Source organism: Sciurus carolinensis, chromosome 3, assembly GCF_902686445.1.
Source record: "Sciurus carolinensis chromosome 3, mSciCar1.2, whole genome shotgun sequence".
NCBI lineage: Eukaryota > Metazoa > Chordata > Mammalia > Rodentia > Sciuridae > Sciurus > Sciurus carolinensis.
Genome location: NC_062215.1, coordinates 123,896,696 through 123,918,385, shown reverse-complemented (window position 1 = coordinate 123,918,385; position 21,690 = coordinate 123,896,696). Strand labels below are relative to the sequence as shown.

General features: G+C 42.3%; 1 protein-coding gene and 1 pseudogene across 1 annotated transcript; one reads left to right on the top strand and one right to left on the bottom strand.

The window, feature by feature from the left end:
* Positions 1 to 394: 394 nt before the first annotated feature.
* Positions 395 to 19,547, top strand: Chrna1 (cholinergic receptor nicotinic alpha 1 subunit). Its single transcript, XM_047545333.1, has 9 exons — positions 395 to 502; positions 5,791 to 5,936; positions 6,049 to 6,093; positions 7,379 to 7,488; positions 9,967 to 10,162; positions 10,644 to 10,881; positions 16,429 to 16,652; positions 18,267 to 18,506; positions 18,826 to 19,547. The coding sequence occupies exons 1-9, from the start codon at positions 460 to 462 to the stop codon at positions 18,955 to 18,957; spliced, it is 1,374 nt and encodes a 457-aa protein (XP_047401289.1). The 5' UTR covers positions 395 to 459; the 3' UTR covers positions 18,958 to 19,547.
* Positions 14,606 to 14,981, bottom strand: LOC124980117 (small ubiquitin-related modifier 2-like; annotated as a pseudogene).
* Positions 19,548 to 21,690: the final 2,143 nt, after the last annotated feature.

Sequence of the window (21,690 nt, the reverse complement as noted above, 5' to 3'; positions counted from 1 at the left end):
GCCAGTCTGGGTAACTTAGTAAGACCCTGTCTCAAAATATAAAATAAAAAGGACTGGCATGAAGCGCTTTGGTAGAGCACCCCTGGGTTCAATTCCCAGGAAAAAAATATATATACGTGTGAGAAATATAATATGTACATATATATATATACACATATATATATATACACAATATTACATACATGTAATATATATAATATAACTCACACTCATCTTGTTAAAAATATAGCAATTGTGTAAAGAGTCACACCTGTAACTGCATAAGGGCCCAAGCAGCTCTAGGTTCCAGGGCTGAGGACAGACCAGCTGTCACAGCCACAAACAGGTGGTGTAAGATAATAGCTCCACAGAGTCCCCTCGCTTTCCAAACCCTCTAGCAGCCAAGTGTCCAGCCAGAGAGTGCCAGGGAGTAGCCCAGACCACCACGCTGCTCCCAGTCCACAGCAGCACCCACAGCCCATGGAGCCCCAGCCTCTCCTCCTGTTCCTTGGCCTCTGCTCAGGTAAGTGCTGAGGGTGGGGGGTTTCTTTGAGGTTGAAGAACTAGAGACTCTCAAACCAATGCCATGCTTTTTCAATAGGAACACAGAACCATAGGACCTCACCAGTCAGGGGTTACTTTTCAGTTTCTTCCTGATGTTGTTTGATTGGGTTTTTAGTTTGTGTTATCCAGATAAAATAGGAACATCCAGGTCTCTATCAGTGCCTGGTGTCCCACTCGGCCTCACGAACTGCCTCATAGAATCTGGAACACTGGTAGACCACAATAGCAACCTGGGGCTCCCTTCAAATTTGAACAAATTTGAACAATGGGGACCTAGTGTGGCAACTTATAATCATAAGTAATAGAGTTAACAAAACCTTTAGTGGCTCTAGGAGAATTCTGATAATGAAGAGGATTGATTGACAGATACATGTGTTAGAAGCCTGCTAATAATTGTAACTAAACTCTCCATAGAGATGAACTGTTTTGTAATTCTTTTTAACTTCTGAAGTGAAAAACATCCATATGAAGGCATTCCTGTCTATTCTTTAAAAAAAAAAAAAAAAAAGGATGTTACTATATGTAGGTGTGGATTTGAATTGAAGTTATAAAACTTTGCACAGCCCTTAACCTGACTCTGCTCTGGAATGTGTCACAACACAGCAGCTGAAATACTATCCTGAATCCCAAACTTCCGGTACAAGGAAATAGGAGATGTTTGCTGATTGCTTCATGTAAAAGTTGGTGATATCATCCCAACTGAGAAATAAGGTAACTTACATCCTGCGATTTCTCTAATATTGCTCTGATAAACTCAGGCCTCTGGACAAGAGGTAAAGAGCTATATTATTAATTTTTTCAATAGCAGAGTTGAGGGAAATAGTTTAAACTCAGCTAAATTATATCCTGTGGGATTTGGATTTGATCCAAACAAAGCTGGCCTGGTGTGTGTGTGAGTGTGTGTGTGTGTATGTGTGTGCATGCTCAAATGACACACTCAATGAAAATTCCTGAGCGATATGCTTCTATAAGAATATTTAAGAGATCTCTAAGGATACCAAAAACCTCTAAAAATGTGTGTTTAGCTATTAAAAGAAGTTTGTGATATGTAGCTTGATCAAACTTAAAGTTTGCTAGTATTGATTCTCATGGGTGGTTCATGGAAATTTAGAGCTAGATAAGGCATTCCAACACTCTCAATTTTTTATTGTAAAAAATCTGAGGCTGAAAGATAAGAACTGACCTGCCCAAGGTCACTTAATTTATAAATTTTGGAATGTGATTGGTCGGAGACTTTGCTTGTTAGATGCATAGTCAGAAAACAGCCTGAAATCGCCAAGGTATCAAGAGACACAGCATTAGAGATTAAAACTACCCAAGGTGGCTAGTAAGAGTTCAAATTCCTTTTGCCCAACCCAGGAGGCTCTTCCCCACCTAGAGATACAAGTAGGACAATATGATAAAACTTGGAAATTATGGCTTAATCAGTCCTCCCTGGGCAAAATGCTCATTCATATCAGAACACTTTTTCCTCTGAGAGTTGAACATATAACCCTTGCTGTTCTAGTCACTTAGCACCTTTCATTTCAACTTCTTCCCTCTCTGCAATCCCAAGTACTTCACTGTCACTTTTCTCATGACATTTAATTTTTCCAGTTCATTCACAGTTATTTATTTTAATGACACCTGCCAATCTTCATGAGGACAGAAAGACAGGATTTGTGCCAGACTCACCTTTGCATATCTCAAAACTCCTCAAACAACGCTTTTACACATCCATGCCTAACAAATCTCCGATGAATGAGTAATGTTACCACCATGAGAATCAACACTACCAATACAATCTTGCCAAAAGGGGAGACTCCGACATGATTTGTCTGTTTATTTATACACTGACTTATCATAAGTTTTTTTACTGTGATTCACTGAATCCATGAAGAACTGGTCTAACTCTTCAAACCATGTTGGAGTTGGAAAGGGATTCATAGAATTCTGCCTTCGAATGTTATAAATATTCATCCCTGTACCCTGCACCAATAAAACCAATCTAAGAAGTGGTATGCTCTTTCTGTCAAACTAGAATAAAAAGTCATTTAAAATTAAGCAGTCAGGACAGTGCCAAAATGATAGCGAAGGTCATCCACTCCATCTTGGGATGGGTGGGGTCAGGGAGGGACCAGGCATGGTAGATGGGAGGACTGTCACCACCCAAGGGCACAGTGGAACAATTGCAAAAACTGCATCTTTGAAGTACACACTCCCTTGAAGAGTTGCCAAATGCAGGTGGTTTTGGGGGGTGCCATGTGGAAGCTCTGTGGAGTTAAGCCCCTTGGTATCCTTGGAAGTTTTGCTTTGGTATCCCTGGGAATTTGGGGGAAACTAGAAATGAAGAGGTAGGCTAGGTCAAAGGTTCCCGACCTAGAGTCCTTGAAGGAAACAATGAAGATATTTAAACTACACTGAAAGCTTCAGTAATTTATATGGACATGATATATTTACCTATAGGGAGCCTCTGCTGTAATCTCACCTCTAACTAGAAGGGGAACCAGGAATGGATTGCTCAACTCTGAACCTTAGTTTTCTCACCTATAAAGTAGGGGCAAAAGTTATCTGAAAAGATCATTATAAGGATTCAAGAAGATAATAGCAAACAGGGGCTTAAATAAGACTCTATGGGATCATTAAAACACATACTTGGCAGGGGGGTGAAAATGTATCAGTTTATTGCATTACAATTATTTCAAGTAGATCCAAAGCTCTGGGTAAGAAATCATGGTTGACAGCCTGAGCTCTGGGTTTGAATTCTCGAATCTACCACTTATGGAATTTGGATGAGTCTCTGTGCCTCAATTTCTTCATCTGTAAAGTAGGGACAAGAATAGCACCTAGTGTGAGAATTGAGCTAGTATGTATTAAGCATACATATACATATGCTTATATATATAAGAATAGGTGGCATCTAACAAGTTGTTAGTTATTATTTTCATTGACTAATAAAAAGAAAAAATAAAATTACTTTTTACTTAATAATTTTTTATAAACTCTTACAAATGTAGACCCAAAGGAGAAAAATAGTATAGAAAAATAATAAGCGGGTGAGTAGCTCATCCTGTAGAGTGCTTGCCCAGCATGTGCACCGGCCCGGGTTCAAATCCCCAGCCCCTCAGAAGAAAGCAAAAAGTGAAAAACAATAACCTGCTAGGTGTGGTGGCACACATCTTAATCCCAGTGGCTCAGGAGACTGAGGCAGGAGGATCATGAGTTCAAAACCAGCCTCAGCAACTTAGCAAGGCCCTAAGCAACTCACTGAGAACTTGTCTCTAAATAAAATACAAAAAAGGCTAGAGATGTGACTCAATGGTTAAGTACCTCTGGGTTTTATCCCTGGTACCAAAAAATAAAAAATAACCTGTCTCAGAAGCTAAAAATTAATACCTCTGGGCAAAAAGGGAAAGCATGTCACTTATTCAACATCTAAAATTTTCTTGGCCTATGGAGATGTTCTGGTGGCCTCAGCAATAACCTGCGGAAAGAGGAGATCTGGTTACATGAACCCGGGTAAGCGGATCATGTGTCTCCTTCCTCTAATCGTGTGTCTACTACCCTGAGCAGACAGTCCTCAGTCCCCACGGGGCTTGAGTTACAAAGCTCTCTCATAAGACACTTGCTGGAATTTGGAACACATTTTCTCCCAGGAATAAAGTTGCATGTAGCTGTGAGGTTCACGCTGTAAGATCAAGAGTTGGTGCAGGGACATGCACAGAATGACAGGGTTCTGCTCAGAGCTCTGCCCTCTGGCTGCACGACCTTGGACAAGTGGGCCAGACAAGGGGACTTCTCTGAATGTCAGGTGAGACCGTCTGCCTGCCTCACCTGAGGCTGCTGAGGATCACAGAATATGCTGGACAAAGAAGGGCTGTATTGGGTGGCACTGCACTCTATCCTGAAGGAAAACGTAGAGAAGATTGCCCGGGGTCACTCATGTTCTCAACAGGAGCCCTAAACCCCAGTCCACAAAGTGCAGGGATTTTACCTTTTAACAACTTAACTGGGACATGTATCCACCAGCAGCGATTGCTTAAAATTGTGGTGAAATACACATTGTATTAATTTATCATTTTAACATTTTAAGGTGTACAATTTGGCAGCACTAAGCACGTTTACATTGTTAATGATATCATTATTAACTAGTTCCGGAACTTTTTCATCATCCCAAAAGGAAAAGCTAGACCCATTAAGCAGTCACTCCTCAGACCCCAGTGTCCACAAAACACTGATCTTTCCATTTCTGAGGCTTTACCTATTCTGGACATTTCTACAAATGGACACTTACAACACATGCCCCTTTATATTTGGTTTCTTTCACTCAGCATAATGTGCTGTAGCATGGATCAGTGCTTTATTCCCTTTTGTGGCTGAATAATATTCCATTGTTTGGATCTACTTCAATTTGTTCATCCATTTATCTACACACTCCCACTCCAGTACTGGGGATTGAATCCAGGGGTGCTGTAGCTCTGAGCTACAGCCCCAGTTCTTTTTTTTTTTTTATTTCTATTTTGAGATAGGCTCTGCTAAACTGCCTAGGCTGCCCTTAAACTTGCAATCCTCTTGCCTCAGCCTCCTGGTAGCTGGTATTATAGGTGTGTGCCACCTCACCCAGCTCATTCATTTATCTATTGATAGACACTTGAGTTGTTTCCACCTTTTGGCTGTTGCACATAGTGCTACTCTTTTGGGTATGGTCTTGGGATGGAACTGCGGGGTCATATGATAACAGATTTGCTGAGAACCTGCTACTTTATATTCCCACAGCAACATATGAGGTTTCCATTTCTCCACAGCCTTGCCGGCACTTGTTACTTTCTGTTTTGTTGACCATGTCCCTCCCAGGGTCTGCGATTAAGCATTCATTTTTGACTGTTGGTGGCATCATAAGATCTGAGGCCGACTTGTCCAGGGTTTTATTACCCCATGACCAGACTCTGAAATACTGACATTGCCTTTCCTGTGGACCTTTCTTGTGTGTGCATGCTTCTGGCAAACTTGATTCAGCCAGCGACTGTATTAAGGAATGTCACCTGTCCAAAGTCCAAGTGTTGTGATAATCCACCATGCGACGCCCTGCTGCTGCCTAGGCAGGGACCAACAGCTGAGCTTGGAAAGAAGCTTAAGGCAACAAAAGCTCCGAAGCCCTTTGACAGAGGCCCCATGTGCCTCCGTGGTCTGGTTTTGCCTTGATTTCCTGGTGTTAGTGAGTAAAGGGTGGGGTGGGGTCTGACAGGGTGTGTGTCATTTGCTTCCCAGTTGGTCTTGTCCTGGGCTCCGAACATGAGACCCGTCTGTTGGCGAAGCTATTTGAAGACTATAGCAAAGTGGTCCGGCCAGTGGAGGACCACCGCCAGGCCGTGGAGGTCACCGTGGGCCTGCAGCTGATACAGCTCATCAATGTGGTGAGACAGGAGCGTGGGTTTGGGGGCCATGGCACCCACCCCTCACACCTGGGGCACGCTCCCTTCCGGTCTCCTCTCCACTCCCTAAAGAGGGGAACTTTTCTTTTTTCAGGATGAAGTAAATCAGATTGTGACAACAAATGTTCGTCTGAAACAGGTAATTCAGCAAGATAATTGCATTTATGTTGCTTTTATTCACCTTGAAATTAAACCTGGGCCCAGAGGAAATCAGTTTGGGTAACAGGGACATACACTAAAATATCAACAGGAAGTATGGTGGAATGATGGGAGTATAGACCCTGGTTTTGTTTTTTGTTTGTTTGTTTGTTTGTTTTTTACCCTGGGCTTTTTCTGTGTTATTAGTTTGTTAGGGCTACCATAACAAAGTACCACAGACTGGGTGGCTTAAACAATAGAAAATTATCATCTTACCATTTTGGAGTTCAAGGTCAAAGTGCCAGCAGAATTGGTTCCTTCTGAGGGATGTGAGGGAAGGGTCCACTCCAGAACTTTTTCCTTGGCTTGTAGTTGATCATCTTCAGGTTCACATGGCTTTCTCCCTGGATATGCATGAAAGAGACATAAATGTCTTTAAATTTCCTTTTTTTTTCTAAGGACAGCAGTTATATTGAAGTAATGTTTACCTTAACAGCCTCATTTTTACTTAATTTCCTCTCTAAAGACCCTTTTTCCAAATAAAGTCACATTCTGAAGTATTGGGAGCTAGGACTTCAACATATGAATTCCAGAGGAACACAGTTCAATCCACAACATGGTGTTATTCCAATTTACCACACTGAGCCAGGTACAGTGGTGTGCACCTATCACCGGGGCCTGAATGGAGGATTCCAAGTTCAAGGACAGCAACTGAGTGAGACCCTGTCTCAAAATAAAAAATAAAAAGGACTGGGATGTATCTCAGTGGTAGAGGAGTGGCCCTGGGCTCAATCCCCAGTATCAAAACAACAACAACAACAATAAAAACAAAAAACAAAAAAGCAAATCTACTACATTGGGTGTATATTATTTTTATAATGTAAGAAAGTATATAATGCTTTTTAGAAATGATTTTGCTTGCTTGCAGTAAATATTCACATTAGGGCCAATCTCCTTTCCTGAGGATGGACAATGTGGCCCAGTGGATCTGTAACACTCAGTTATGTGACTTGGAATCTCTTTGCTTCCTTTTCTGTAAATCGGAGTCAGTAATCACTCTAGAGGACTGTTGCGAGGACTGAGTCAAGTGCTGAGTACCTGCACACACACAGTTACTGCTATGTGTGTGCTATTACTGTTGGCTAAAGTAAAAAATGAATTCTGAATCAGACTTTACTTACCAAAACACAATTTCTGAATTATCAAGCCCATGAAGGCTCTTTATCACCCAAACGATTTATAAAATGTTTTTGATTTTTTCATTGCCTCCATGTCTTCGTTTCCAGCAATGGGTGGATTACAACCTAAAATGGAATCCAGATGACTATGGTGGCGTGAAAAAAGTTCACATTCCCTCTGAAAAGATCTGGCGGCCGGACCTAGTTCTCTATAACAAGTAAGCCAAGTGGACAGGAGGGAGGGGGTTTCCTGGGGCAGCGGAGCCCGTGTCCCCACAGAAGGCCTGCTTCTCACCACGGTTAACATTAAATAACCCTTAAAAACCAGAGCCACGTTGACAGGCCAGGCGGTGCCACATATGGTGTCTCATGTTACAAATAGAAACAATTATCAAAGCCAAATTGGATCAAGACTGTGGGCGGGGGGCATTTAATCCCTGAGAGCTCCTGAGGGGTATGTGGCAACCATCCAAGGTACCCAAACTTCTTATCCCTGAGTTCCTTGGAATCAACTGTCCTCCCTACCTAGTAGGTCTGTACTCCCAGGGTTGATACTCATCACGTCCTGAACATCACCCCCACACCGATGGCCCGGAATGCCTGCATTGCCCATCCACTGGGTCCCATGACAGACGGCCTGTTGTGAAACTATAATGTGATTCAAGACACTCTGGTTTAATGACACATTCATTATCATACGCCCTTCATTTGTCAGGGAATGTTCATTTCAAAGAGCATCCTCCCCAGGCAGGAACATTTGTCGTTGGCCTAGAGGATTTGCAGTCTGACATCACTCCACGTGGGTCTGGGAAGCAAGCTGTGCATTCCAGCAGATGTATGGGGGGGCAAGGGCCAGTGGATAAAAATGATACACTTTATGGCAGCCACCCAGCTTTGATTTCCTACTACATATTGTCTAGTTATACCTGCATTCAAGTTTGAACCAAATTACTCAATCAGCAATAAAACCTTTTTGGACAAATATGCTGATATAGCAGAATCTCTACGTTCAGTTTCTCTTCCAGGCAGAACTTGGGAGAAGAGTTGAAGACCTCTGGTCCTTCTGACTTGCTTACTCAGGAACACCCTAGTGGAGAGAGAACCCCAGTTTACCTGCTTACTGGGAGAGGCTAAGACAATCCTGTGACACTCTGCTCTTTTGGCGGTTCTCTGGATTAAGAATTCTACTTCAGTCCCTAGGAAAAGTCAGGGGAAGAAAAATCTCTTGATTTACAACAGGAGAGACCAATATGTGCTATTAAGTCCCTGAAATCCCTTGGAGGCAAACTACCTGACTGATTCAACTCCTATTCTAATATTTACTTCTGGTGCCCAGGGTCCTAGTCATGCAAGGCTTGACCACTGGGCTACACCCCCAGCCCTCAAAACCTATTCTAATTGCCCCTCTTTTTGCAAAGTCCCTTGAACACAGGCTGTTTATGGAAGATTGCCCACTGAATAAGGCCTATAGAAGTGGCTTATTGCTACTTTTAGTACACACCATGGTTTTTTATTTACTTATTTATTTTTTGTAGTACTTGAAATTGAACCCAGGGCTTCAAGCATGCTAGGCAAGTGCTGTACTACTGAGCACATCCCCAGTCCTTTTATTTTGAGACAGGGTCTTGATGAATCATCCAAGCTAGGCTTAAACTTCTGATCTTCCTGCCTCAGCCTCTCAAATAGCTGAGATTACAGGCATGCACCACTGTGCCCAGCTCCCTGATAAAAAATATTAATGCCACTGTTGGAAAATCAGGAAATATCATAATTAAAATTAAGATTTTTTAGCCTCTGTAGAAAAATCCAACATTAAAAATTGTGAAAAATTTGGGGCAGGGGAGTGACTCAATGTTATAGCACTTGGCTAACATGCATGAGACCCTGTGTTCCATCTCCAGCCCTGGAGGAAAAAAGAAAAAAGGAAATATTTGACTCAAAAGATATAGGTTTTTACCTTCTGATTAAGAAAAAAAGCCAAGTATCTGGCAGCAATGGGCATCTACTCCCACGTGGATGTAGACAGCACTGTGTGGGGGCTCCTTCTGAAAGGGGGGGTCTCTTTTCACCGGCACTCATTTCTAACCTGCCTGGCCCTTAATCTGAGTTCATGATCCCACCCCACTGGGTAGATCACCTCACCCAGCGCGGGGGATTGAACCTGGGACCTCACATATGCCAGGCAAGCACTCCGCCACTGGACCACGCTCTCAGCCCTAAATAGTTCTTAATGTAGCAGACCCCTTGCCATAGTAAGGAGCTACTGGAGGTACATTTTATTTTAAATTCCTGTACTTTCCCAGCTAACTCTCAAAGTACATCCAGAGGAGATAGATGGATATGAACATTACAAATAGCACTGAGGACAGAGAAAGAGTATCTGAGACGCAGCGTACCCATGTTACTTGCTATTTCTTGAAACCCAGAGATTCCCACTTTCTTCCCCAGATATTCTGCCTCAGAACTTACTTAAATGGTGCTCGGGAATCTGCATCTGTAACAAGCACCCCAGTGACTCTTATTATCAGGCAAATTTGGGAAACACTGCCATAGATTTAAAAAGCAACACAGCCAGAAAGAAAGCTTCTATAATTAGTCCTAGAATAATTAGCAGCTGTCTCCTGTTAATATCTCCAAGCAGAACGGAAGGCTCATCTGTCACTTGGAACCCATTTCCTCCCTTATCCCAATTGCAGTGCAGATGGCGACTTTGCCATTGTCAAGTTCACCAAAGTGCTCCTGGACTACACGGGCCACATCACGTGGACACCACCAGCCATCTTCAAAAGCTACTGTGAGATCATTGTCACTCACTTTCCCTTTGATGAGCAGAACTGCAGCATGAAGCTGGGCACCTGGACCTACGATGGCTCCGTGGTGGCAATCAACCCGGTATGTGGGGACTCCGTGTGATGTACCAGCTGGTTTCAGGAGAAGTGTGATTCAGGGCTCTGACTCTGCCCCTGGATAACCACAGGCTCTCAGTACCCGTTAGAACTTGGGAGGCTCTAGTCTGATGGTTCTCAACTGGTTAGGAAGGTTCTTGGAACTTAAAGAAACTCCTTATGCCCAGCACAGTCTTAAGAATTTCAATTCAATCCATCTGTAATGGGGGTAAGTTGCCAATGTTGTAAGTCTCCCAGGTACTCGAATATGGAGCCGGAATGAAGAATCCCAATAATCTAAACCCCTTATGTTATGGGAAAGGAATCCAAGATCCCATAGCCAGAGGTGGCTCCTGGTCTCTCCTGGATAAGTGACCCACAAAACTGGGGATTATTGCCTTACTGATTACAAAACCCTGGCACCGCCACGGCACCCCGTCCCCCAGGGTGACTTGGCTGAGGTTTCCAAACCTCATCTCCTTTCTCAGGAAAGTGACCAGCCAGACCTGAGCAACTTCATGGAGAGTGGGGAATGGGTGATCAAGGAGGCCCGGGGCTGGAAGCACTGGGTATTCTACACCTGCTGCCCCAGCACCCCTTACCTGGACATCACCTACCACTTCGTCATGCAGCGCCTGCCCCTCTACTTCATTGTCAACGTCATCATCCCCTGCCTGCTCTTCTCCTTCTTAACCAGCCTGGTGTTCTACCTGCCCACAGACTCAGGTGGGTGCTGTTGCCGTGACTGGCATCACACTGCTCTTTTAGAGGAGCTGGGAATAATCTTGTGCTAATGAACAGAGGCACGCAGAACCAGATCTCATCACTGGGAGGATGCACTTACTGGGTGGCCATGTGTAGGGGAAAGTGGTTGTGGGTAAAGCCTGCAGCTGGGAAGATGTCCAGAGAGGCAGAGTTGAATGTGACCCTAAAGAGGCACATCCCTAGCTCAGTTCAGTGAAAGTGAATTAGTCACCAATACCTATTTGCCCAATACCATCCGTGTGCTGAGAAATGTGTGGAGTAAGGTGTGTGCTCACAGACCTCTTCATGCCACTTCCCCTACAGAGTCGCTTTCCTTAGACAGGCTATTCTGGGTATTACTCCCTTACTCAGTTTGCCACTAGACTATCTTTTGCATATCTGTTTCCAGATGGCAATACCTTTACACATGAGACCGTCCTTCCCAAATGGCAATTCTTTCCCACATATCAGCCTGGACAACTTACTTACCTCCTACTGAGTAATCACATCTGTGATATAATTTCATCAAACACCAACAATCTACTGAACAGGGGACGGGTACCCATATGTCTGCCAGCGAGTCGCTACTCATAAACAATTGATGGCACACAAGCAGGAGAAAAAGATGGTGCAGATGCCCCTCAAACTTATGACAGGTAGCAATTTTACCCAAATGATCTTTTTTTTTTAACCCATGAAAGTTTAAATCCAACTTTTCAGAAAGGGGAAAAGATTATTCACTCATTCAGCAAAGATTTGTTGAGCAACTCGTACACAGCAGGAATACAGTGGAGAATAAGGCAGGAAGGGCCTCACCCCCCTGAATGTATGTACGTTCTTATGACAGTACTCATTTTTTTTTCAGTACTGGAGATTAAACCCAGGGCCTTGCACATGCTAGGAAAGCACTCTACCATTGAGCTACATCCCAGCCCTTTTTATTTTTTATTTTGAGACAAGATTTTGCTAGGTGGCACAGGCTGGCCTGAACTTGGAATCCTCCTGCCTCAGCCTCCTGGGTAGCTGGGATTATGGCATGCACCACTGTGCTCAGTGATTGTACTAGTTTTTAAACAAATGATGACAAATGATTGAACCCAGGGGCACTTTACCACTGAGCCACATATTTTTAAATATTTTATTTAGAGACAGGGTCTCACTGAGTTACTTAGGACCTTGCTAAGTTGCTGAACTGACTTTGAACTTGCCATCTTTCTGCCTCAGCCTCCCAAATTGCTGGGATTACAGGTGTGTGCCCCTGCACCCAGCCAAATAAAGCTTCTTCTTCTTTTTTTAATATTTTAAAAGTTGTAGCTGGACACACAATACCTTTATTTATTTATTTATTTAATGTGGTGCTAAGAATCAAACCAGTACCTCACACATGTGAGGCCAGCACTATACCACTGAGCCCCAGCCTCAAATGAAGCTGCTTAAGGTGAATAAAGAAAACAGTGTCAGGGCAATATGGAAACTAATTAGTATCTATAAATATGCTTGAAAAGCATTTAGGACAATGACTGTATTATGCTTGATAAATGTTAGCTTTTATTATTATTAATCATGAAATTGTGTGTAACTTGATTAATATGTTTATTGTTGTGACTTTTTTTTACTTTCAAAAGCCTTCCTACCCACCAGGTAGAATGGACAATCTCTTGTTTCCTCTACTCTGCATCCAGTGTTTATGGTTGTCCCTCAGTATCTATAGGGGATTGGTTCTAGGACCCCCAGGATACAAAAATCCATGGATGCTCAATTCCCATGTATAAAATGGGGTAGTATTTGCATTTAACTTATGCAGTCCTCCCATCTGCTCTACTTTTCAATGTTTTTTATTGGTGCATATTAATTACACAGAATAGTGGGTTTCACTGAGGGATAGTCATACATGCATATAACAAAATTGATCAATTTCATTCCCCTGCCACCCCTCCTTCCCCCACCCCTTTTTCTCTCCTCTGGTGGTCTCCCTTCTATTTTCATGAGATCGCCCATCAGGCTTTTTTTTTTTTCCTTTCTTTTTTCTCCCTAGCTTCTACATATGAGAGAAAACATCAGCACTTGGAACCTGATTTATTTCACTTAACATATTGCTCTCCCGTTCCACCATTTTCCTGCAAATGACATAATTTCATTCTTTGTGGTTGAATAAAACTCCATTGTATATATATACTACATTTTCTTTATCTATTCATCAGTTGACAGACACTATAACTTGGCCATTATGAATTGTGCTGCAAGAAACAGGAGTATGCAGGTATCTGTATAGTATGCTGACATTAATTTCTTTGGGTATCCACCAAGAAGAGCTTTGACTGGCTCATTGGATGGTTCTATTTTTATTTTTATTTTTGGAGGGACTTCCATACTGATTTCCACAGTGGCCATCCCAGTTTTTTACATTCCCACCAACAGTGTGTGAGGGTTTCTTTATCCCCATATTCTCACCAGCGTTTATTCTTATTTATATATATATATATATATATATATATATTTTTTTTTTTTTTTTTTTTTTTTTTTTTTTTTTTTTTGCAGTATTGAGGATCGAACTCAGGACCTTGTGCTTGCAAGGCGAGCACTCTACCAGCTGAGCTATCTCCCCAGCCCTCTTATTTATATTTTTGATGATTGTTATTCTGACTGGGATGAGACTGAAACTCAGTATAGTTTTGATCTTCATTTATTTCCCTCATGGCTAAAGATGCTGAACATTTTTTCATATAATTATTGGCCATTTGTACTTCTTTTGAGAAGTACCTGTTCAGTTCATTTTCCCACTTATTGACTGGGTTATTTGGTGGGGTTTTTTGGTATTATGTTTTTTGGTTTTATTTTTTGTATTTGGTATTTTTTGTATTACTCTTCTGTCAGAAGAGTAACTGGCAAAGATTTTTCTCCCATTCAGTAGAATGTCCCTTCGCTCTCTTTGCTGTTTCCTTTGCTGTGTAGAAGCTTCTAAAATTTGATGTCATTGCATTTGTCAAATCTTGCTATTGTTTTCTGAGCTTTAGGAATTCTAAACAGGAAGTTGTTGCCTGTGCCTCATATCCAAAGTGTTTTTTTCTAGTAGTGTCAGTATTTCAAGTCTTATACTGAAGCCTTTGATACATTTTTAATGATTTTTGTACAGGGTAAGAGATTAGGATCTAGTTCCAATCTTTTTTTTTTTTTTTTTTTTTTTTTCATTTTAAACAAGAAGTTTATTTAAACAAGACACTTGACTTGAAGGAAAAACTAGGAATTTTTTTTTTTAAAGAGTGATTTACCACTACTTAAAGACAGATTGCCCTACATGTAACAGCTACGTACAAAAAAGTTATCAAATTGTCCTTGGTTTTCCAATGATAAATGAAAAACATTAAAATTCTCCAATCGAACAAGGTATGCAAGGATTTTTATTTTGTTCAGGTTTTTTTTTTTTTGTTGTTGTTGTTGTTAAAACAGTGAGAGCAAAATAACTTACTGGAATATAAAAATAAGAGCTGAATGAGCATGCCACTAATGGAGAAAGGGGATAATTTCACAGAACCAGTATTTTTCCCCATCCCATCTCCATTTGATGTCAATCAAAACATATTATTGGCCATTTAGTTAAAAAAAGTGCAATATGCTTGTGCACCTACACCAGTTACTTTATGTACAATAAAGGAATGGGGAAGGGGAAAATGAAAGAACAGAGAAAACTATACTGTAGTGGTCAGGATGTGGTGGAACCAAATTGCAGATTTCTAATTAAGAATGTATTCTTGGTCTGTAGGAACAGAGTTCTGAAGTAAAGTAGCAGGTTCCCTTTTTAGTAGACACCTCCTGTCTGCTGCTGGAACACATCCATTGTATCTTCATCCTCCATTTCCAACTGTGCAGGTGTGTCTGTTTCATTAATTGGCTGCCCATCAAAACGGAATCTGATCTGCCTCATCGACAAACCTGTCATTCACAACAGGCTTTCATTAGTTTACTAAGTGGTGTCTGCCTCTTCATCTTAAACTGCACCGCAGAACTATCCTGCCCCCCAACTGCAAGTTAATACGATCGTTTTTCTCAGTCTTGACTCCTTCCTTGGACTTTTGGTCAGCCATGGTGAGCGCTGGAGTCTCCTCAGCTGCCACTTCACAAGAGGTACCAGGGCTGCACCGAACCAGCACACAAGCAGCTCCAGGAGCGGCAGAAGAAGAAGGCGACAGCAGTGGGCGAGGGAGAGCTAGTTCCAATCTTCTACAGATGCATATCTAGTTTTCCTCAAACATTGAAGTCCCTTTAATGTATGCTTTTTGGCACCTTTGTCGAGGATCACATGGCCGTAGCTGAGTTGTGAGTGTTCTCTATTCTCTTCTGTAGGTCTACATGTCTGTTTTTTGCCAGAGTCATGTTTTTTTTTTTTTTTTTTTTTTTTTTTTTTTTTTTTTTTTTTTTGTTACTATGACTCTGTAGCATATTTTGACCCTGGGTCTGCTTGCCAATCTATAATCCCGCTCAGCTCCCAAGGTTCCACCAAGAAACAAAATCCTGGGGCATGAGATGAAGTAGACATTTGTTTCTTGGCAGCCTCTCATGGAAAATCATGCCACTTGTCATCGTGGGTACTGTCAAGGTCATGCAGGAAATTCTGCAGGAAAAAAAATTCCAAATGATGATGTTTCATGAACACAGGTCACATTCCTTCACCCTTGGATTTCAGTGGTAAATGAGCTTGCAAGGGCTTCCGTACAAAGTACCACAGACTGTGTAGTTGAAACAACAGAAATTCATTTCTCACCATTCTGGAAGCTAAAAGTTGAGATCAAGGTTTTAGCAGGGTTGGTTTCTTCTGAGCCTCTCTCCTTGGCCTGTGGATGACTGTCTTCTCCCTGTGTCCTCACATGCCTTGTGGCCACACATGCCTTGTGTCTACATTCTCTCTTAAAAGGTGTTTTAGTCAGTTTTTCTGCTGCTGTGACTAAATGACCCAACCAGCACAACGGTAGAGGAGGAAAAGTTTATTTGAGGGCTCACGGTTTCAGAAGTCTTAGTCCATAGAAGGGAAGGCTGGCTCCATTCCTCAGGGCTTGAGGTGAGGCAGAACATCATGGCAGGAGAGGAAGGTGAAGGGAAGCAGCTTACATCCTGGTGATTAGGAAGCAGAGAGTCCACTGGCCATATACAAATATGTACCCAAAGCTACGCCCCAATTCCCACCTCCTCCAGCCACAGCCTACAACTTAAGTTACCACTCAGTTAATCCCTATCAGGGGATTAAATCACTGATTGGGTTAAGACTCTTACAACCCAATCATTTCTCCTCTGAACCTTCTTGCACTGTCTCACACACGAGCTTTTGGGGTACACCTCAGGTCCAAACCATAAGAGAAGGACACCAATCATACTGGATTAGGGCCCCTGCATAACTTCATTTGATTACCTTCTTAAAGGCCCTATCTTCCAAATACAGTCAGATTCTGAGGTCCTGAGGTTTAGAATTTCAATATATAAATGGGAGATGGGCAATTCAGTTCATCACGGGTGGGTTTCTTCTTTTTGTCTTCCTAGGGGAGAAAATGACGCTGAGCATCTCTGTCTTACTGTCCTTGACCGTGTTCCTTCTGGTCATTGTGGAGCTGATCCCTTCCACCTCCAGTGCCGTGCCCTTGATTGGAAAATACATGTTGTTCACCATGGTCTTCGTCATTGCATCCATCATCATCACTGTCATCGTCATCAACACGCACCACCGCTCTCCCAGCACCCACGTGATGCCCGAGTGGGTGCGGAAGGTAAGTGTGGGCAGCACCCGGGGAGGACACCTCCATGTGCCCCCTTCGACAGCCAGTGCTGTTCTAGCCAACAGTTGTTCATGTTTAGGAACTGATGTCCTTTCTGGACTTTAGAGGACTTGGATGAAGAACTTTCCTTGTCTTCTTTCTAGGGACAACTCATGTGACCTTCCCAGAGAGAGGGAGAAAAACAGAAAAAAAAGACAATTTATAAAGCCCACTCTAAACTCAAACTTAAAGAATCTCTTTGAATAGAGATGAATAAATCCCTGTCTTTTTATGCTGTGACATTCTTAAGATTTCCGTTTGCGTGACTTTCAATTTGTGACTAAACTTGCTTATTTTTGCTGGTAAAATAATCAGCTGAGAATAGAATAAGATTTAGATGGAAGAGGGGTGTTAGGGTTTAGATGTGAGGTGTCCCCCCAAAGCTCATGTGTTAGACAATGCAAGACTTTTCAGAGATGAAATGACTGCGTTAGGAGAGCTTGAACCTAATCAGTAGCTGAATCCACTGATAGGGAGTAATTGGGTAGTAACTCTAGGCAGGTGAGGTGTGGCTGGAGGTAGCAGGTTACTGGGGTTGTGCATTTGGGTTTTATATTTTGTCCCTGGTGAGCAGAGCTCTCTCTGCTTCCTTGTTACCATGTCCCGAGCTGCTTTCCCCACAGCAACATGATGCTGTGTCTCACCTTGGGCCCAGAGCAATGAAGTAGGCCATCTACGGACGCTAAGACCTCTGAAACCTTGAAAGTCAGATAAACTTTTCTTCTTCTCAAATTGTTCTTGTCAGATTTGTGGTCACAGTGGCAAAAATGCTGACTAAAACAAGGGGTTTGAGGAAACAACTCCAAAGTGAGGAATTTTGTCTCAAATGTTTACACTGCTGAATTTAAAAATGTGCTGACATTTCAAATATGTCTCTCCCCTACCTACTTTGGTGCTGGGATTAAGCCAGAGCCTCTCACACGCTAGGCAAACACTCCACTACTGATCTACACTCACAGTCCAAATATACGCACTTTTGGATAAAACTTCACAGAGACACAAAAACCTAGGATCTTCTGGCAATTCACGAATTGCCAGAGAAACTATTGATTACCATGTACTCTTTGGAGGCCGTTAGCAGTCTTGCTTGACTCCTGGCAATACCCATGTTGCAGTTTCTTTATAAAGAAAGAGAAGAAAACAGTCTACATATTTTGTGGGTTGGAAACTTATATGTGAGTATCTTTAACTACTTGATCCTGAAAATACATAGCTAGGGCCTTTCTGTTGCCTACAGGGGGTTCTGAAGTGAAAGCCCCGCTGGTGTCCTAAGAGGTAGCCGGCTGCACACAGGCTCCCTCTGGTGGCAAGATGCTCATATTACAGCATCATCACGACCACTTTAATTTGACATGTCACAAATGGATATGAAGGAATCTTTGAGAACATCTAGCATGGTTCTTTGAGTTTTAAAGACAAGGAGACTGTCAAGGTTGAGGCTGAGATACGTTGAATGATTTGACCAAGATTATATTGCTTACTTACCCAAGATTACGTTGCTAATTCAGAGTTTGATGTTTGCCTGTGTTGACCATAATTCTCATATATGGATTTCTTTTTTATTAGGTTTTTATTGACACTATCCCAAATGTCATGTTTTTCTCCACAATGAAAAGACCATCGAGAGACAAGCAGGACAAAAAGATTTTTACAGAAGATATTGATATTTCTGACATTTCTGGGAAGCCAGGGCCTCCGCCTATGGGCTTCCACTCTCCCCTGATCAAACACCCCGAGGTGAAAAGTGCCATTGAGGGCGTCAAGTACATTGCAGAGACTATGAAGTCAGACCAGGAGTCCAATAACGTAAGCTCTGTAGCTTGAAATCGGTACCTCGGGGTTTAAATGATCAAATGCATGAGTGCAGACAAATGGGTTTGGTTTGACAGTTAAGCTGGCATTCAGGATGCAGCCATCAAACTAACATGTACCTTGGGGACCACTAGGTCACCTTATTAACTCATCATGGTGTGAATTATTATTCAAAATCTAAAGATCGTGCCAGCCAAAGGATGTTGAGGGTTTTGAGACCTACAGATTAAAGGAGCCATTGATTATATGTAGCATGGGCACTGTAAGTCTAATAATCACCTCAGCAGAATTCTGACACTCTCGTCTCTCCCAGGCTTCGGAGGAGTGGAAATACGTCGCGATGGTGATGGACCACATTCTCCTCGGAGTCTTCATGCTCGTTTGTCTCATCGGAACTCTGGCGGTGTTTGCAGGTCGGCTCATTGAATTAAATCAGCAAGGATGAGAAGTTGTGTTGAGCCTAGTTCTGCCCCAAGACCCGCCAGAGCAGAGAAAATCGAGAAAAAGAAGGATTTGTCTACTTAGATATACTCTCACTTATCAAGCATGCAATGTTCTGCACTTATTATTAATGATAATGATGTATGTCTACATGAGGACATGGCCTCTGAGTGACTCCCCTTTGCTTCTCTCAGCACTCCTGCTGAGTCTCCCTGGAGAGTGAGTCCTTCTCAGTAAATGCAACTGGACCCTTTAGAGAAGTGTTCATTTACAAACAGTATCTGGAAGAGTTTTGCCAGATAGCCAATATTTTTTGTGGTGTTATCACTAATCGCTGTCTTTCTTTTCTTTTCTCTTCTCTTCGTTTCTTCTTTCTTGTTTAAGGAGTAGAGTCCTTTGCTTAAGAATGAGTTTTGTACCTACCAGGAAATCCCCATCTACCCAACCCAAAAAGATTAACCATTTGATTTGCAGAGAGGAAACAGTAGAAAGGAAATAAAGTAATTTCCAGAATGATCACCAAAATGCATCAAAAGTCTGTTTTAAAATAGATTTCTAGGGCTGGGGATATGGCTCAGTTGGTAGAGTGTGGGCCTCACAAGCACAAGGCCCTGGGTTCAATCCCTAACACTGCAAAAAAAAAAAAAAAAAAAAAAAATATATATATATATATATATATATAAAAACACAAATAAAATAGATTTCTAGGAACTGGGGGGGTGGCTCTCAGCTGAGGTTTTTTTTTGGGGGGGTGGGGAGATGCTGGGGATTGAAACTAGGGCCTTGTTCATGCTGCATATGCCCTCTACCACTACACCTGAGCCCCAGGTGTCCCAATTTTACAGGGCACCTGGGTTTGAGTCTCAAGTTTCAAGGAAAACAGGTGTAACATTATTGAGCGTGAGTAGCAGGCACCAAGGGAATTATCTTGCCTATATGGTTCTATTTCATCCTAACAATTTTCATACCACCCTTGTAATGTCCCTATTTTACAAAGGAGAAAACAGAATTTCAAGAAGGCTAAGTTTGACTATTAGTAGAAGAACTGAGATTTGAACCCAGACCTTGAGATTCCAAAGGCAGGGTCAGGCATCTGCTCGATTGCTCTCCTGGTCACCTCCTGCTTAACCGCCATTCTGTAACTCTGCTCAGTGTTCTTGAGCACTTCAGTCTTGGCATCAATTATCTTTCCACCTTCCAATTACACTTCCTGCATTTTTTTTCCTCAGTCCTTCCACCAATCATTTTTGGGACTCACTTACCACAAATGAAACCAGAAATGTGTGCACAGGGAATCACCATTTCTAAAATTCTGAAGAAGCAAGAGAGAAAATGAATTTTCTTTCTGAAATGAACTTCAAGTCTCAATATAGTTTACCCTAGAATGAGAAACCAGTCTTCAAAACACACCTGACCCATGTCAACTCCAGGGAGAATGTTGAATTATATAGTCAGCGTGCCTGTCTGAGCCCAGGTGGCTTTCATCCTCCAAGGGACGACCCATCACACACCTGTAGAAGGGCAGGGTGTCTTCACTGAAGGATAAAACAGTTTCCCCATTTTAAAGGTATAACAGTTTAGCAGTTCCTCAAAAAGTTACACATAGAGTTACCATATGATGCAGCAATTCCATTCCCAGGTATTCACCCAAAGGAATCAAAAGTGGACACTTGAACAGACAACTGTATGCCAATGTTCAAAGAAGCAAAGAGTCAAAAGAAAGAAACAATCCATGTGTCCACTGAGGGTGAATGGATAAACAAAATGTGGTGTATGTACAACGGAGTAATCTTCAACCTTCAAAAAGAATGGAATTCTGATCCATTCTACAAGGTGGAGAAACCTCAAAAACATTAGGATAAGTGAAATAAGCCTGAAGAAAGGACAAATATTCTATGATTTCACTTATAGGAGATACCTTGAAATTTAAAGAAATAGAAACAAAATAGAGGTTATCAGAAACTGGGGGGAGAGGGGAGAAGGGAGGTAGTATTTAATGTATAAAGAGTTTTACTTTGGGAAGATGAAAAAGTTCTGGAGATGGATAGTGTGATGATGGCACAAAATTGTGCATGTATTTAATGCCACTGTGCTACACACTTAAAATGGTTAAAATGGTAAATTTTATGTTCTGTGTATTTTATCATGATTATTAAGAAAAGAGCAAACTCAAGGCTTCAGTACCTGAACACTGACTATAGATTCAGAGAAGAAACTAAAAAAAAAAAGAAAAAAAAATACTTCATTCCCTACCCTCACTTCACAGTCAAGGAAATTAGGACCCAGAGAAGTGGCCTCCCTCAAGTCACAGAGCTGGGGAGTGACGAGCCAGATCTGCTAACTCCTGCTCTCATTCTGTTTCCCTTACATCAAATGATCCACCTTTCCCCCAAAAGTGATGGCCTCCCCCATGTTCCCCGCTCACCCCCTGGTCCTGGGAGCCAGCAGGCTTGGAACAGCAATGCCACAGTGTACTACGACAAACATCAGTGCCATCAATCTGCTGCCAAGCCAAAGATTTTAATGCTCTGCATCTCGTCCCGTAAGGAAGGCCCTGTTTCCAGAAGGCGACTGATGAAAAGGAGGGGAGGCAGGGGTGCTGGGATCCATCCCCCACTGAGAGGTGTTTGTTGAGGGCCAGCCCTGGCTACCCCTGTGTGGCTCTGCTGGTGAGTCTGTCCAGATGGCAGGATGGCTTCTTAGGAAAAAAGGAGCCTGCTGAGGAATCCCAACACGA

Coding starts and splice junctions, on each gene's coding strand:
- Chrna1 (XM_047545333.1), top strand. CDS start 460: ATGGAGCCCCAGCCTCTCCTCCTGTTCCTTGGCCTCTGCTCAG. Junction 503..5,790: donor GTTCCTTGGCCTCTGCTCAG/GTAAGTGCTGAG, acceptor TTTGCTTCCCAG/TTGGTCTTGTCCTGGGCTCC. Junction 5,937..6,048: donor TGATACAGCTCATCAATGTG/GTGAGACAGGAG, acceptor TTCTTTTTTCAG/GATGAAGTAAATCAGATTGT.